Consider the following 19,269-nt stretch of genomic DNA (forward strand, 5'->3'; position numbering starts at 1 on the left):
AATTATATTTTCTATTTTTAACTTGAATTTGAGATTTAATGATAATTAATTTTAAAAAAATAAACTATTTAATTAATTTAATTGATTGTTTCTGAAAAAATAAAACCAAACTAAAGCAATTAAATTTTTTAAATCGAAAAAATAAACTGAATTTTTAAATTGAAATTGTTTCAATTATTATTATTTTTTTTTTCAATTTGAACTAAATTCTACTCATCCTTAGCTCAAGCTTAACCTTCTAAAGGAAAAGAGAAATGAAAGGAGACGAGCAATAGTTGGTACAATAGCTTTGAACAGTTCTGGCATGGCAATTCAAGTCTCTTGTTATAAAAGGCATGTTCCTCCTAGACAATGCATGGCTTCAAGTTTCAACCATCAACTATTTCATTCTCAATATGCAATTTTTTTTTTTATTTGCAATATAATTTTTTATTATTAATAAAAAGATTACCAGAAAAAAAAATTAATAGGAACACATAGGTGACTTAGTCCCAAATTTCTTTGACCTAGAAAGGAAATAATTCATAGTCAGAGTCTAGGTTATACTTGAGAAAGTCAATTAATTTTTGCTGCAAATCCTTCATGTGTATCCTCTTCGGTGTTTGCATATGCTCTCTCTAATCTCTATCACTTTACTGCAAGCAACAGAAAATTGTTTTCAGCGGGGAAGTTGGCATAGATCTTCAATAGTGTGCACATATTTCTCTGTACTACACTATTTCTTTGGTGTGTTTCCAATGCTAAAATAAAAACTTATGTGAAGCAGCCACCAGGTGGATGAGATCAATTTCCCATGATCAGCGACTTGCATGCAACTCTCGATCTAATCCTATTTCATGCGGCAGTGACCGAAAGAAAAGTGACAATCCTAAATTAACTTAGAAAATAAAGGTAAATCCTTTATTCTATTTAATGAACTAAATATTAAGAATATAAAATCATTTATTGATTTTAGAATTTGAATATTCGCCATCCTCATTTATTAATTAGACATTTTACGATAAAATAAAATTAACATGTATTTATTTCTATTTTAAATCCAATTAACTAATATTCACATACAAAATGGGCTAGAAATTAAATATAAAATTATTTTTTTAACTTTCACTTGTAAATTTAAATTTTTAAATTGAGTGATTTATTTATCCATTTATATAATTTTTATGAAATTCATATGTTTATAAGGGTCAACGGGCCAGCGCGCACACATATATATATATATATATAGCTTGTCAATTTTATTTATATATAAATTTTATCTATATATAAAAAATCAGGAATCCACCCAAATACGTGTATTTGAAAAACTAGTAGTTACAAATGCAGGGAAAAGCCGAAATCCCTAGTCTGTTTTATTTGGAACATTCCCCTCGTACATTCAACACTCATCAAAAAGAGATGGGCCTCTATCGTCCAAACAGAAAATTGACCCAAAACATTTTAGAGTAATGCTTTGTTAAGGAGTTTTGTCCTCAGGCCTGGCCCATGTGTAAGCACGAGTCACACACTTTATGGTGGAATATTAGGCCCAGCTGGGGAGTCCCTAGTTGGTCTTTGCATCGATGAAGTGTTGGCATTGCGGGAAATTTGTACTTAAAACTCGGTTTACAATTCATCACTTTCTAGTTGCAGAATTCACACTTTCCGAAAAAAAAAATAATAATAATAATAAAATAAAGTTGCAGAAGCATCTCAACGACTCTTCTCATGGTGGGCTTCTCAGAATTTCCATCTTAGATTTGTCATATTCTTCCTATAATCATGGTCGTATAAACCAAAATATGGCACTTTTGGATTATAGTTAGAGTCCAGAAGCATATTAGAAATTTTCCTTTCAATTATTATTCAAATTTACATTTTCTCGCAACGTTTGGTAACATAACAAAGAAATTTTTTTTTTTCTCATTTTATTCAAAAGCAAATAATTTTTTTTTCTCATTTGTTTGGGTGCCACCAGGATTTGATTATAACTTCATATATATTGATGGAGAAAGAATATATAAAAAATAAATAAATTTTGTTAAAAAAAATAACAGAGAAAAAAAAATAATTTAGATAAGTAAAGCAGAGGAATTAATGAAAATAATATTATTATTTTAGGGTAAAATGATCCATCTTAATTTTTTAGTAAGTAAAATTGATAAATAAAAAAAATTAAAATAAAATTCTCCATTTAAACACTTGATTGATAAAAGAAAAAAAAGTTAATACACCATTAATGGCTGGCTTAGGATCAAAGGCTCTGTAAGCTTAAATCTCTTTTCATGTGTTAGGGTAGTCAGTTTCCCTGTGAATAGTCGAAGATTCATCTTCTTCCAACGAATAAAAATATAATAATATTATAATAATAGATTTATATTAGTCTTGATGAAGCAATGATCCTGGAAAATCGAAGAGGATGCTTGGAGCAATTGCTTTCCCTGTGGAAAATCGTTATTCAAATTGAAACACTCTCACGCAAGTCAGAAAATCAAACCAAAATATTCTAATTCTGGATACAAATTAATTAAAAGAGTACATACATAAAAAAATATCTGTTGCATACTCATAAATAAAGATACAAACAACAATATAAAGGAGATATATATGCACTGATAACATGAAATTTCTTTAATTGTGAATTAGAAATTTAATTGTCATGTAAAATATTAAAAATTCCTTTTGCTTATATAAATATACATTCATGAATTATGAATATAGTATTTTTTCATGCACATGCATACACACATATATAATCTATTGGCGTTCTATATAAATAGAATTAAACATTGGAAGAGAGAATAGATCTTTAAAACATCTGAATTTTTTTGAAAAAAAAATTTTAATTCTTGCAAGTGCAATCTCAAATCCCTCTGGTCTTTCTCAACCATGGCAGTAGCATCGTGAGTCTTTAGTACGTATATTTCTACAAGTGATACATTAATCATCAAGTATGCATGTTTTTAAAATTGATTGTTTGAAAGATTAGAACTAAATAGAATTAATATTATATTATATTACCTAGAATATTCTATGCCACTGAAACCCTCATATAATAAATACTCTGCATTATTAAATTAATTTCTTATTATTATAAGCATAAATTACTTTTTTATTCGTGTGCTATACCATAATTAACATTTGAATTTCTATATTTTAAAAAAATAAATGAAAAAGTTTTTAAATTTTAATTCCGTCATATACTTTCATTCCTCCATTTATTTTTCTCAATTGAGTGAAAATAATTTAATATTTATTAAAATAAATTATTATTTTAGCACTAAATTTTATCATTAAGAATACTTTAATTATTAAATTTTATTATTATCAACATTTTTTCCCTCATTTACTACATTTTGATTCTTTAATTAACAGTTAAATAAGAAAAATAGATGAAAAAAAAAGTGAATAAAGAAATCAAAACTTAAAGATATTTTTATTTATTTTCTAAAATATAAGTATTCAAATATTAATAATTACACAACACAGAAATTATTATTATTATCTTCACAAAGCTTCAAGGTGCCTACACAACTTGAACCATTCTTGGTCTAATCCAGCTAAGAAAATAGTTGATGAAAGAAGAAAAATCTTAGCGATTAGCCCTCAGCCTAGAACTTCGTTAAACAAAATAAAATTGTACAGAGAGGATGTCCACGTCGATTGACTTGGTCATAGCAAAGTTCAATAATTACCATGTGCGGAAAGATGGATTTGGACTTTTTGTTGACGTACATCCCCTTTTTCCTTCTTATCATGGCGCCAACCATTTCTTTTTGTTTTGCAACTTGTGCTAGAAAGATGTCCCACACGTACATTTAGAAAATTTTTGTCTGCATTAAAAATAATATATTAAAATTTCATTTTCTTATTTATATTTAATATATTTTAAATATAAAATATATAATAAAATTTATTATTATATTTATCAATCTCACATATTTTAATTTAATAATAAATTAAATATAAATAAAAATTCTCTTATATTAAATTATTTAACTTTTTATTGACGTACACGTAAAGACTTCCCTTTTTTCCTTCTTATCGTGATGCCAACCATTTGTTTTTGCTTGCAACTTGTGCTGGAACCCTGTCTTCAGTTAGAAAATTTTTGTCCGCATTAAAAATATTATATTAAAATTTTATTTTCTTATTTATATTTAATATATTTAAAATATAAAATAAAATTTATTATTATATTTATAAATCTTTCATATAAATAAATTTTTTATATTAAATTAAATAAGTGAAAGCTAAACAAAATAGATATGACTAGATTGATCTAGACAGACCATATTATATCTTAAATTTTTTTTCTTATTTCATTAATGTAATAAAATTATCATTGCCTATTGGAAAAAAAAAATAGATGACTGCTAAGTGCATTATAGTGTTTTTTGTTTGATCAATAAATAATTTTCATTGACTCTAAAAACAATAACTAACGATTTTAATGCATGGAATAATTTTGAACACGTTAGGCTAGGATCTTGGAGGGAAAAGAAATAAACACTAAAACCAGAACAGTTACCATTAATACAATTCAGTAATAATATCCCGATTAATTATCGTTTTCAAGGTGCAGAAGCATCTCAACAACCCTGCTCATGGTAGGTCTGGCATCTTTGTCTTCCTCCACACATTGCAGGGCTAATGAAATCAGAGCTTCCATTTTAGCTTGGTCATATTTACCTTCCAACGTAGGGTCTATGATCTCTTCAATCCACGATGTCACTCCATTAGCTTTGTTCTTCTTGTCCCTCACCAGTGTCACCAATCTTTCGTGCTCTATCTCCCCACTTGTTTGTGAGCCATAACTTCCTATTGCTGCATTTTTTCCAGTCACAATCTCCAACACCACTATCCCATAACTGTAAACATCTACTTTGGATGTGATGGGCAGATTAAAAACCCACTCAGGTGCCATATACCCTCTAGTTCCTCTTATCTTTGAGAAGCTTGAGTGATTTAAATCACCTCTGCTTAGTAGCTTGGATAAGCCAAAATCCGATACCTTTGGCTGGTAGTTTGAGTCCAAGAGTATATTTTGAGGTTTTACGTCGCAGTGCAGGACCCACTCCAAGCACTCTTCATGCAGATAGGCAAGTCCTCTTGCAGTGCCTAGTGCGATCTCAAACCGCTTTTGCCAATCAAGCGCGTTTGAAGAGAGATTTTTCGCCAAGGAACCATGCTCCATGTACTGGTACACCAAAAGCCTGTGATTCCCTTCTGCACAGTAACCCCATATCTCTATCAAGTTCATGTGATTAAGCTTCCCAATGGTGCTAATTTCTGCTAGAAACTCCGCTTCTCCTTGGTTAGCTACATTAAGAAGTTTGATTGCTGCAACTCGATTATCAGAAAGCGTCCCCTGGTATACGATTCCTCCTGCTCCTCTTCCAATTTCCTGGCTGAAGTTCCGGGTTGATTTTTTGAGCTCAGAATAAGTGAATCTTTTAAATCCAGTTGCTGCAGGATGATAGTTTTGTGTAGCTTCATTGGAGTCCTTCTGAGACTTATTCAAGAAACACCAGGCAAGAAGGATAACGATAATCTCAACTCCCCCAACACCATAGGCGAACAAAAGCATGAACTTCAAGGTCCCATTTTCGGGGCTTCCTGCATAAACTCTGAACAAGGACAAAGGCTTAGCATGGTCGGAGGGGCATATACCTAATCCTAATCCTGAAGCTTCCTCATTACCCGAGAATAGGCTTGTTTTAGGAACTTTGATATAGAAATCTCCACCGAAGCTTGGTGTATATTGCCCATTTGATAATAACATCTTAGGGTAACAATAAGGAACGATAGTGTCGCCAATATGCCTGTACTGGAATCCTTGGCAATTACACGATTCCAAACATAATTTCTTGCATGTCTCTAAGCTGACATTTGAATAGAAGTTGCCATCATGGCCATAAAATTCAACATGCTTGAGTTGAATGAAACCGATCTCCGCATGGTTGCTACATGAGAGATTGAATCTCGGTTCACAGCCATAAGACCAATCACCAGTTTTCTTCATCTTATATCCTGGAAGGCAAGAGCATTTGCTACCAGAAAGTGGATTGTAGCTGCATGTACTATTAGGTCCGCAAATTCCATGAATCTCACATACTTGAGATTTCGCTTGCCATGAAACAGCCCACCTTGCGCTCCCCTCTTCTCGGCTATATAGTCGAGCATTACCATCAGAATCGAGTGTTAGTCTTCTCTGGAGGCTCACCCCCCAATCCGATGATAGAAAAGAAAAATGATCAGATGAAGTAAATTTTCCCAACGAATCAAGTGAGGCAATTCTACTACTGTTGTATGGGGATCTCCCTCCTTCCCAGTCTTTATACCACGGGTATGGCCAGTAAACACTTGAAACCTCAGGACCCTCATAGAGAAGACGAAGAAGATTTTTATCATCGAAAATTAGCTTGTAGAAACCACTAGAAAAGTTAGTGTGGCTTCTTGATGCGACAAGCTCCGTATATTTAGTGAGTGGTTGCGAAGGAAGAAGGGTATCCGTAGGTGAATCAAAGCTTTGCCATATAACATCACCCTCAATATTCTGCAGAACAAGATTACCAGTATCGTGAAGGCGCAACTCTGCTGGGTATCGTGAAATAGTGTCCGTTGACCAAGCAGTGGCCTCACCGGCATCTGTTAAGATAAGGTTACCAGATTCCAGCAGCAAGAGCTCTGAGCGTTTTCCATTAACTGGGAAGTCACGGTTCGCCATCCAAACAACAGTGCAGTTGTTATTGCAAGATGGTTTGCTGAACCACAAAGCAAAGCAATAAGCATTATCGCCAACAGGGTAAAAACCGGCAGAGAAATCTCCCCTTGGTGAAACGAGAAAGTCATTTGGATTCTCCACTGAGAGATATGAACCTCCTCTTAAAGCAGAATTAGTTGCAGAAGACAAAAAAAGAGATGATAAAATCAAAGAAAATACAATCAAGAAAAAATGGGTATCCATATTGAGGTTGATGGTCTGGGTTAGCCTGAAGTTGGGCATTAAAATAGTATGCAACTAATAAATATGAATTCGAAGACGATACCTTCATGATCAGATTGAAAATTCAAACTTAACAAAGAAGCGTGGTATGGTCGGCAAATCTTTCTGTTATTTTCTGTCCTGTAGTTGGTTTGGACTTTGCAGTAAACTAAGGCCAAGGAGGTCACTGTTGAATGCGGATCCACTAAGTACTTAAAAATTAGTCAATAACTATGGTTAAGTTTTAATTTAATAATATCAAAATAATGTTTAAAGAAATTTTAATTAATAAAAAAAACTAATTAAGTGCTTTTGTTAAACTTTGGACGATGCTATAAAAAAGAATAGTCAAATTCTCTATTGAAGGAATTTATTTTATTAATGAATCCAATTGATAAATGAGAGAAATCTCCGAATTGAAATTGAACGGGATATGGCAATGTGTTCAAAGCCCAAGGTTTAAGCTTTAAAGATGATCATTTCTATCAGTACCATCACGTTCATGGCCCCCTTCTCTTCTTCTTAATTTATGATTTATCAATCACTGTCATTATGAATCAGGCGGACTGTCATGTGGACGAAAACCAAAAGCTTCATGTTCTAAAGTTAAAATGAAGAATTTTTTTTTTTCCTCTTTAATTCTCCTATCAAGTGCAAAATTCGTAACTTAGAATTTAGAAGCTTCACCATTGACGCAACCTAATACCCAACATTTTAAATGCCGCGCGTGCTCGGGTATCCTGACGTACAAGAGGATGCACGTTAATTTCGCCGTTGAACACGAATGTAAATGCAGTGGACCTGTTAGACTATGGAACATTGACTGCTTGGAGAAGTCCATATTATGATAATCCAGCATTGTCCTTCAGCAGAAAGAGCAAGCCATCAAGTTGGAGGTGAGCATCATCGATTTAATTAAAAATTAAAAAAAATTAAATAAATTAAAATTTTTAATAGATTAAATCAAACTAAACCAAATTACTGAGGAAAATCAAATTAAACGAATTGAAATTTTCAACATGCCAAAATGAATTGAACAAATTTAATTCGATTTAAATCCATTAATAATTTAATTCTATTTAAGTTTCATTTTGAATATTTTTAAATTTATTTTAAACTAATTTCATACTTAATTTTCACTATATTTTATATTTTTAACTTTAATTTAAGAATAAAAATTAATTTTAAAAAAATAAATTATTCGATTAAGTAAACTAAACCAAACTCAGGAAACTAAATTTCTTAAATCGAAAAAAATAAACTTAATTTTTAAATTAAAATTAGTTTGATTATTTTTTTTTTCAATTTGAACCAAATTTTACTCATCCCCTGCCTCAACCTTAACCTTCTACAGGAGGAGAAATGAAAGGAGACGAGCAACACAATAGCTTGGGACAGTTCTGGCATGGCAGTTATAAGTCTCTTCTTGCAATTAAGGCAAGTTCCTCCTAGACAATGCATGGTTTCAACCATCAACTATTTGATTCTCAATGCGCAATTTGTTAAAGGGTTTTAAAGTACATGATAAACATAGTCCAAATTTCTTTAACCTAGAAAGGGGATTGATCGAAATGGTTGTAACCATATACACCTACAGACGTGTTTTTGGTTGTTTTGGTTTGTTCATATATAGAATTAAGAGAAATTATTAGGTGCATTTGGTGTATATGTACATTCTCTCCATAAACATAGGTTTCACCTCTCTGTAAATAAGGAAAAACTATTTTACTATATTTAAGGAAATACTATTTTTTAGTGCTCCCAATATATTCAATAATTAGTCTAAAATTTTGTATTGCATATTCTTTATATTTTTTTTTCACTTAGCATGCGTCATCTTAGAATTTAGGAAGGTCTACTGATCAGATCTTAGACGGATGGTATATGCTAAGTTTTTCTTAAATATTTTATTATTAATAAAATTATCTTGCTTATAAAAAAAAAAACACCTACAGACGTCAACAGAGTGGCATTCTTAAAACATATATAAACTAAATTAAACATCACTTGAAGAATTATGAAAATTCTTCCATTAAGTGAAAAGTCGTAGGTGCCTCAAAAACATTGGAGTTCCAGGGATGCCTCCTCTACTTTTTATTTTTAATTTTTGCCCTTTTGCCCACCTTCCCTCCTTGAACATTATGGATGTCTTCAAGGCATACAAGGGCATATAAGGTTCAAGTTGGATTTTGCGTCCAACTATCATTTGCTTGTCAGAACAGCCATTATCCTGAGTGAATCTTAATTATTTATACTTAATCAGATGAAAATGCAGATCTGACTATTATTCATAGTCAGAGTCTAGGTCATACTTGAGAAAGTCCACTAATTTTTGCTGCAACTCCATCTGTGTTTCCTCTTCATTGTTTGTTTGCATATGCTCTCTCTGGCAACATAACTGCAAGCGCCACACAAATGTTTTTAGCAGGGAAGTTGATGTAGATATAATCTTCAATGGCACGCGCATGTTTCTGAATACTACACTAATTCTTCTTCAATTTCTGTGGTGTGTGAAAAACTTGTGTGAGACTAAACTTGGAAGCAGCTGCCTGGGGGATCAATTTCGCATGAGCAACTGAAATGAAAGTTACAACCCTAGATTAAACCAGAAAGCAGTCATCCTAAATTAATTTATTTTCTAATTAAGGCGGCAATATATTACAGTCCTTCCTATCGAACAACTAAGATGTAAAGTGTTATGACAAATCAACTCAACATGTTAATCGCTTCATTATTAACCTTCTACAGTGAACTTAACTCCAGAAATAAGACCACGTAACCCATTCGAAAACCAAGTCTACCATCATATAACTTAGAAAATAAAGGGTAAATCCACCAAACATATCCTCATTTTAGAGGGGAAAAGGAAGTGGCAAATACGAAATATCAGCAAGTAGTTACTTTTATGGATGAATTAGTGAGAAGCATCCAATGACATCAGTGTTACATGTAACTGGATGTTACATTCCTAACCCACAAAAATTTCTAAGCAGCTGACTGCTTTTTGTATATGCACAAAGGCATAATACAGTTTTTTCAATGTAAACTATTTTTGTATATCTCCAAAGAAAAATCGTACCAACAGATGTAATATATGCTCAGCACCATATACTGTTAAGGGAAAGACATCATCTTCAATTGCAACAGCACATAGTTCGTGCTCATTTCTGTACAGAAGCATCACTTGCAATGCCTTATTCAAGTAAGAACATAAACCTTTTGTAATTCTCCAACTGCTTCAGATATCCTAAACCCACCAAATCAATAAAACATCGAAGCATCAGCAATAGACCATCAAGTACAAGAATTCAAGGATATTTTCTCTTCTTCCAGAAATTCAGAATAATCAAAGAAATTTTACCTGTTTTGAACTCAGGGATAGGCCAACTTTCTAAAGCTATTATATAAAGTTAATAGGTTTTTTAACAGAAATATTCTCTAAAAAAAGGTAATGATAATGATAGAAAGGATGGGGAAACATTTGTATTTGATCAATCCTAAAGTTTGACTCTGCAAATTCTATAACTCAAAATAGCAACTAAGGAGGAAAAATATTGAAGTTAATAAAAGGACATGCTAAGAACTTACTAGCCATCTTTCTAAAATCTATAATTGTGATATTTCTTCATAATGTCATCCACATTAGGTTGTGAGGAAGTTTAACCTGACAAGGAAGGAATACAATCAAAACTGTGAAATAAGTTATGTACAGTACTTGAAGGTAATTGTTTAATACTTTAGTTAAACTCAAACAGAACTCAGAAATGCTGTAATATTGGAATGGTAATGAACCCGTTCATCCTTGTACTCCCTCAGAACATGAATAGTAGATCAGCTTTGTAGCCAATTAGATTTTATTTCTGTTCCAGATGAGTAATAAATTCACAAACATCAAGAAGTTGCTTCTTAACCATTGTTGGAATTTGGAGACTCACAAGCTTTTCCAAGGGTATAACATCTTTTTCCTGACAGTTGAAAACAACAAATTAAGCACAGAGATGCCAAATTATGAATATAAAACCTCTTTAAAACACAAAGATTATATAAAATTGTCTGATTATTTGTGTATTGATTGACATTGACATACTAACCGTGCATTAGGTGGAGATAAGCTGAATTTACCTTGTTGAAAGAGTTATTTTTCCTCCTCTTTCCCCTTGCAACTGCATATATGTCCCAGAATAACTTTAAGGTTGATTCAAAGAATGAAGGAAAGGGATTGGGCACATTTGCAATCAACAATTAGAAGTTTGACGTGGTAGATTAGACACAAGGAAGTTCTCAAATGCAACGAGGATTAGTAATGGAATCAAATTAAGGTGATTTTCCCCTTCTTTGCAGTGTGAACCCTTATTCCTTTACAAACTTGAGCTAAAGCTCAATAGTCAGTTCATTTAATAAAACTTTATAAATATTGCTCAATAAACTATTTAAATCTCAAGTCAGGAACGCCATAAATGGCCAAAGATCTTAACTCACCTGTCATCAGCCTCATAACTGTGAAATAGATGAAAAACTCATACCAAGAAACCAGTAATAAATATAAGAAAAACCAAAAATCCATTTGAAAACTCAACAACACATCAAAATCCAAATTTAACATTTGTGGAGCATAGCATGCTCTTAATTAATGTCAAGACATGAGATTGTAATTGATTTGATCTCTACTTGAATTCTTCGGGTGCTCTGGAAGAATTTTTTTTCCCCCTCAATTATCTAGTACAAAATAAGACCGATTTGTGTGGATGTATGATCACCAGTATATGCATGCCTAGACAATGAGAAGCCATATCGTCATAGATTGAATAATTCAAATGATTATATAAATTTATCCCCATTTGTATTTAAGGAGTCTCTTCTATTTTAAGAGAGAAATTAATTTTTAGATATTAATTAATGTCTCCATCATACTCCAATCAATCAGTCTTACATAGACAACCATAGAAAACGCTCAAATAGCATCAACTTAGCAAGTATGGCCCCATTAGTCACACAGCAATCATAAGCATCAATTTCACAACCTTTTATTCACTTCCAGTTCACTATCCAAGGGGAGTTCATAGCTGCAGCTGGGTCCTTCCCCCACCCCTTTCCCCAACATTTATGTTAAGGACAAAATATATAGTCTGTTGACTTCGACATTCAAGTCCAACCTCATTAGGAATTTAGGCATTGGTTAGAAGTTCTGCCTCTATACAGTATTACAGTTTCTATCCTTTCATTTCTCAATCAAAGGATATGGTGTACAACTACATTCAAGAAAAAAAAAATTATAAAACAAAATGGCAGTGTAAAATATCACATAATCATGTAAAATATACTGAGAGGATATTTAAGATTCAATATATACTAAATTAGGCATTCATTCTAACCACAGGAACTTTTTGGTTTAATCTGTGATGCAAACCCTACCTTCGTATTTTTCTCCAAGTCCTGACTTTTATTGAGAAGTTTCTGTACATTGTCATCACTATGTTTCATCAGACGTTCCTCTCCAACCCATTCATCCCAACTGTTGTATAAATAGAAGAACAAGAAAAGACAACTTCTCAGAGTTGTAACTAGCAGGGTAAGCCACCAGATTATAGAAGCTTAAGCATATTCCTTTCCCGGCAGAACATTTCAATTCTATCTCTTCAAAGTGTGTATATTCGGCTGGTCTAGTATTAATATCACCCAACATGAGTCCACAGACATTCTAGAAGGCATAATCAAATCAAGCAAGATACAATTTTATGAAGAAAATTAAATCAGATGCTGAAATCCAAAGATCCAAATGCTCTTCAAAGCCAAGTCATTGACAACAGTGAATTTCAGAAATAATAAAAGCATAAAACAGGACCATCATGTTGTAATATTGTGTGAAATGACAGCGCAAACTTATAATTTTAATAGGTATGTATGTGTACTACTGAGCTTCCTTGAGAAAAAAAAAAATGCTGAGATATTTAGTAAATCTTCCAGTAGAATGGATAATGGTTGTAATATTCACTAGGAGCTTATCTTATTAATTAAAACCATGACCAAAAAAAAAATGCAATGGTTACAAAAGTCAAATTGGGATTAAAAAAAAAAAAGAAAAAAAAAACTCATATCCAAACCGTAAAATGAAGAAAGTGCTATAAGCACCCAATATGAAGTGAAAACTAGAACACAATAAACAAATTGATCAAGACTTCAATAGCTCCAATATCTACCTGCCCCTCTGAAACAAAAATCAAATTTTTCAGACACATGATAGAAGCTACTTACTGTTTGTTCGAACCCTGCAAAACATATGAGATTATGCAATCAAGATGCTATAAAAGAAGGTAATATAGCATTTAACACAACTCCGCAAATGAAGGTAATATCTTCAAAGCATTGTTAAGTGAAAACACAGGCGAGGTAAAATTGCCCTGAATGAACAAAAGGAAGAAATGCAAACAATATCACTATTGATACTTGCATGGTAATGAACATAATACTTCCATTTATTAAATTCGTATTCAGCTTTCATCAACTTGCAGAAAAAGGGGGATAAAAGAATTTAAATTCCACTGAACAAGATACAGTTTGCTAAAGTAAATACAAGACAGACAAACTTACGTTTAATTGGCAATTAGCAACAGCCCTTGAAATGGTCCGTTTTCATTTTGAAGTAGCATTTGAGAAATCCAGTTCGAAAAATTAGTTTCTTGAGCTGCAGATAACATGCTTGGGCATCAATTATGCGCGTTCATGAGGATATTTGCAAAAGCTCGTCATCCTTGTCCAGCCTTCCATTGATCAAAGAAATGGAAATGCAGCCAATTTGCCTGAGTTACAGCAGGAGGCAAGGCAGAATGATGTACTTATGCTAAATAGCTAATTCAACAATAAGCAATAGAAATGCATATTCTATAATATAGTTCTCAGACATTTTCAAGTATCCATTGTAGAGTAGAAGGATGATCAGGTAATATTTGGAGACAAAAGGGGACAAATTTGCATCCAACGCTACGGTAACATTCAGAAGGGATACTTAGAAATTAAAAATAATGGAAATTTTACAAGGGATTGAAAGCATAGATTAATTACTCTAAATAGGACAAAATGAAAGCAAAATTTTGCAAGCAAAATCCAAGATACGCCACCATCTTTGGACTAGCAATTAGAAATAGCGATGTTTGTATTGAAATCCCTCAATTAATCAAGCTCAACGCATTACCTATGGAACTTGAATGGAAAGAAAGTACCTTGGCTTCATAAATTTGTTGGTGTGGAAAGCGAGGACCTTCTCACCTTCTTCAAAAGGGTTAGGACATTCCTCACGTCGGAGAGCGTGGCAGAGTCATCTTTTGACTTCCAATTGCGGTTAATCTGTTGACCATAAGATTGTACGGTATTTGAAATGTTTATTAACGGCCCGTTGTGCCTCTTTGCTATTTACTCCGATGGACATGCAAATCAAAAATAATAGCGTGAGAAAGGATGGCTATTTATCCATTCCTATTTACTCGAGCAAAACCCCGATAGAGGTATGCTTCCGGTTCAAATTTGAGGTTTATTTATAAATCGGAATTAAATTAAATAAATTGAATTTTTGAAACGTTTTGTTTTAATTTTTTTTAATTTTAATTTAATTTAATTTTTATACTTCAATTTTCGATTCGGTTCTCATTTAGTATGGATCTAGTATGATTCTACATCAGTTGTTAATCAAGAATCATAACCATACTTTCAATTCAATATTATTTTAATTGGTTCTATACAATTGTTGAATTAAGCTCAAGATTTTTAAGAACTGTGGGCATGCCTAAGATCAGGGGTTGCATTGACATTTCTCAAAGTCTTTTTTTTTTTTTAAATATAAATTTCATTGGATAATAAGTCATATATAGCCTAAGATCTAAATAAACAATTTAAGCTCAAGACTTAAAACATAAAAGTAGGGAGCCACTAGAGACCAAAATTTCTAGCTCCGTCACCATAAAATTTATAAGCCAAGTAGAGGAAACCCTAAAGCTATAGAAGAAGGCAAGACTAGCCAACGCCTTCTGTTGTTTGCTTCTTTGAAAGCGGAAAACAACCGGCAAAAGGCCTCATGGATGCCAAACACGTGCTTTTGCAATCTTGGACAAGATATATTTTGATCAACTATTAAGCCTTCTTTCCATTGAAGCCTACTAATACCCTGCAACCCATAACAACACCAGTAGCCTTGGAGGTTGTCATATGGCAGAGCTTACGGCATTCTCATTCTCGTATAGTCTTAGGGTCAACCTTCATTAGTCGGATAACATGAAGGCCTCAGAGATACCATACTGCAATTGTCATAGACCCTTCATAGAGCCAAACACAAGCCATAACCCAATCGATTACCTTTGTCGTAGATAACTAAAGAATAATTGTTCTTTAGTTTAACCCTCGCCAAGACAATGCTATTTACATTCCAGCCCTAAGGTGGGAAAGGTTAATGATGCAGCGAGTAAATCAAGATAAGATCTGAAAACACAGACCTGCATTTCTTATATTTCACAAAAATTTCTAGTTTTAGTTAGACTTTTATTTATCTAGATAAATTTTATTTATATTTTTTATTTTATTTAGACTTTAAAATATTATTATTATTTAATTTAAGTTTTTAAATATTTTTCCTATTTAGATTAAAATTTTTAATTTATTTCTACTTAGATAATGATTTAAAACACTTTGAGTACCATTTTATTTTCATCATGTACAGGTTTTCAAAATTATTCAATAAAATTATTTTATTTCATAAAGTTGTGTTTGATTTATTTTATTTTTAAATTTTAGATTGAATCTTATTATTTTAAGCTCTTGGATTAGTTATTATTTATTTTTAAAAGTTTAATTGTATATCAATCCTTTTTTTGCACTATGTGCTGCATCAAAGAAACTATTTCCTGCTCAAATGGAATAGAGAAAAAACTACGAATCGATAAGATTGAGGACAGGTAAAAATCTCTAAAAATTATAGAGATGATTCTCTCTCAAAAACAAAATGAAGAAATAATCAGTGGCATATACCCTTTGTTAATTACATGTTCTGTGCAATTAGCATTAATCTATGTCCTATTTGTATATAATAAAGATTGCAAGAGACCTGAATTTGACAGGGTGAAAGAGAGGTGGAAACTCCCTTGAAAGGCCTTCTAGTTGCCGTTTTAGTCCGTTGAAAGGAATTATGACTCTCAAGTCAGGTTTGTTGCCTTTTGAAGGGCTTTGTGTAATTGCTTGCGTAATACAATTAAAAAAAAATCAATATAGAAGTGCAGATCATTCTTGAATCACTTGCTTATTATATTTAATTAGAAATGCTGCATATTGCTATGTCCTGTTGCAAATCTTTGGTCAAATATTCAAACATCATTGAATTTTCCAATTTTGGCTATACTACAGTAATTTTTTTAATTTATTTGTTTATCGCATATTGTATTCGTAGTCAGGTAAGAGTTAAAACTTTTTTCTACTTTCTTCCCCAATCTATGAAATGAATAAAATAAGAATCAACTTTAATTTAATAATATTAAAATTATCTTTAAAGGTACAAAAATTTTAATTTAAATTAAATAAAGCAAAAGAAAAGGAAATCCATATAACTTTAATTTAATAATATTAAAATTATCTTTAAAAGTATAAAAATCTTAATTTAAATTAAATAAAGCAAAAGAAAAGGAAATCCACATACTAGAACGAAGATACATGCAGTAAGGGTAGAGGGCCTAGACTTAGCATTTGCCCAAGCAATCTTAACCAAAAGCCCCAATTGCAATTGATGTGATGAAAAATCTAGAAAAATTTCTTCATTAATATATATATATATATATGCTTGTTCAATTAAGTATTTAATTATTATTTTTTTATGTATATGATGAAAATATATAGCTTCAATCACATTAACATTTATCAAAGTTTTAAGTTTGACTTACATATTAAAATTAACTAAATTAAATATTTACATTTAAATTCATACATTTATTATTAATATATATTTTACAATTGTTAAATTAAATACTTCATATATTAGATGTATTATTTCATATATCTATTGTTATTTTGAAAGAACTACTCGAAAAAAAGTAGGAGCTTTTTTTTTTTTTTTAACTCCTACATTCCTCCCTTTCTCATTCTCAAATTTCTATAATGGAACGTCTCGCCTCTAAAAATTATATTTTAATATAACTTTAAAATAAATGTATACTCATCATTATTAATATAAAAATACTGAAACAATAAACCTATTAGTTACATAAATTTCAGAATCAAACAAGATTGGGGCACGTTATTACTAATAACGGACCTCTATTTATTGTTCTTGACACTACAAATGACACCAAAAAAAAAACCAATAACAAATTAATTATTGAAAGATAATATTTCAAACACTATCAGTTTTTCGATCCACCAACGCTTAGACCAGAGCGCTTCATCCTTCCGGGCGTTGGAGGATTGCTAGTGGCGTAATAGTGTCCCTGACCAGGAGTAGATGGACCAGAGCGCTTGATCCCTCCAAATGTTCGAGGATTGCTAGTGGTGTAATAGTGTCCCTGACCAGGAGTTGATGGACCAGAGTGCTTCATTCCTTCGAGTGTTCGAGGAGCTCTAGTGATGTAATAATGTCCCTGACCAGGAGTAGATGGACCAGTGTGCTTGATCCCTCCGAGTGCTCGAGAAGTGCTAGCAGTGTAATAGTGTCCCTGACCAGGAGTTGATGGACCAGAGTGCTTCATTCCTTCGAGTGTTCGAGGAGCTCTAGTGATGTAATAATGTCCCTGACCAGGAGTAGATGGACCAGTGTGCTTGATCCCTCCGAGTGCTCGAGAAGTGCTAGCAGTGTAATAGTGTCCCTGACCAGGAGTAGATGGACCAGTGTGCTTGATCCCTCCGAGTGCTCGAGAAGTGCTAGCAGTGTAATAGTGTCCCTCACCAGGAGTAGATGGACCAGAGAACTTGATACCTCCAAGAATTTGAGGAGTACTAGTGGTGTAATGGTGTCCCTGACCAGGAGTTGATGGACCAGAGTTCTTGATCCCTCCAAGAGTTTGAGTACTGGTGGTGTAATAGTGTCCCTGACCAGGAGTGGATGGACCAGAGTTCTTGATCCCTCCAAGACTGAGAGCATTATTGTACTTGTGCCCTTTTCCTCCGGGGCTAGGACCTCCATTTTTAATGTGCAATCCTTTAAAGAAGACCTCAGTCTCTTTGTTTCCAAAGCCATTTGACTTGGCAACATACAGAGGATGAGCTTCTGAGGTTAAAAACAAAGAGCTCAGGAGGAGAAGAAGAGCAATGAATTTTTTCATGGATCTTGGAGGCATTGATGAAAATTGGAAAATGATATTGCTGCTGATTGAGAGAGAAAATGTGGTTGTTCAGGGAGATTTTTGGGAGACTTTGTAATATATGTTGAGATGGGGAAGCAATATGCTATGGGATCCGCTATATATAGGGTTTGCATGCAACAAAAAAGTGGTATTTGTATGAGATTTAGATTTGAGGATTGACTAGTACATGATTTATGCCCATGAATAAGACACGTGGTAAATTCAAAGGGCCTATAAGGTGCCGCCACCAGCTGCCTTTTGAGGAGGAGGACAGTGCCAGTCCCTGCGTCTCGGAAGAATGCATTTTAGAACAGAAAACCTAGCTTGTTTTTTAATATTTCTACCACTAGCTTGTTTTTTAATATTTCTACCACTAGCTTGTTTTTCACTTTTTAGAATTCCTCCCTCGCCCATGGTTTTTTTTTTCTGCTTTTGCCTGCGTAATTGCAAGCGTAACCTCTGATATTCTAAAAGCCAAAATAAAGTGCAGGCACCATAACCCATGTCCCATTTATTTACTCTACCAATGATCGTGGTGGTATGCTATTTCTGTGAAGTTTAACAATAGCAACATCATAGTTCATACACCAGTAAAGTAGTAGACACAAGTGTATGTAAACGTCATATATGAAGCACAACTCTCTCTTAAACAACAATATCTAAAATATAATGGGATCCTAGTCATGCATGACATTTAATTTACGCCTTCGTTAGAAGGTGAAAAGAAGTTCCCTATGTCAACCAATATATAGAAACATCGCGCAATGCATTTGAAATTCTTTCATCATTCTTGTTAGAAAAAAGAATACAAGTAATAAAGAAAATGATTGTGTATTTGTCTGTGTCTCATTTACAGAGATATTACATCTATTTATACATGAAAATGTGAACTAATTTGGACAAGAATAATAATTGCTATAATTATGCTACACAAATCTCCTATAATCATGCTAATTGCTGTAATTATGCTACACAAATCTCCTATAATCATGC

At 32.6% G+C, this 19,269-nt stretch overlaps 2 protein-coding genes and 1 pseudogene across 2 annotated transcripts; all 3 read right to left on the reverse strand.

Annotated features, from left to right (window-relative positions):
• Window positions 1-4,333: 4,333 nt before the first annotated feature.
• On the reverse strand, window positions 4,334-7,056 carry LOC110663674 (putative receptor protein kinase ZmPK1). The gene has a single exon (XM_021823060.2). It carries the CDS (start codon window positions 6,986-6,988, stop codon window positions 4,541-4,543), a length of 2,448 nt encoding a protein of 815 aa, XP_021678752.2. The 5' UTR covers window positions 6,989-7,056; the 3' UTR covers window positions 4,334-4,540.
• Window positions 7,057-9,842: 2,786 nt separating this feature from the next.
• On the reverse strand, window positions 9,843-15,453 carry LOC110663724 (protein MRG1-like; annotated as a pseudogene).
• Window positions 15,454-17,340: 1,887 nt separating this feature from the next.
• Window positions 17,341-18,270, reverse strand: LOC131171470 (uncharacterized). Its single transcript, XM_058131613.1, has one exon. The coding sequence runs from the start codon at window positions 18,268-18,270 to the stop codon at window positions 17,341-17,343; it is 930 nt and encodes a 309-aa protein (XP_057987596.1).
• Between the last annotated feature and the right edge of the window lie 999 nt (window positions 18,271-19,269).

The sequence above is a fragment of the Hevea brasiliensis genome, chromosome 12, assembly GCF_030052815.1.
Source record: "Hevea brasiliensis isolate MT/VB/25A 57/8 chromosome 12, ASM3005281v1, whole genome shotgun sequence".
Classification (NCBI taxonomy): Eukaryota; Viridiplantae; Streptophyta; class Magnoliopsida; order Malpighiales; family Euphorbiaceae; genus Hevea; species Hevea brasiliensis.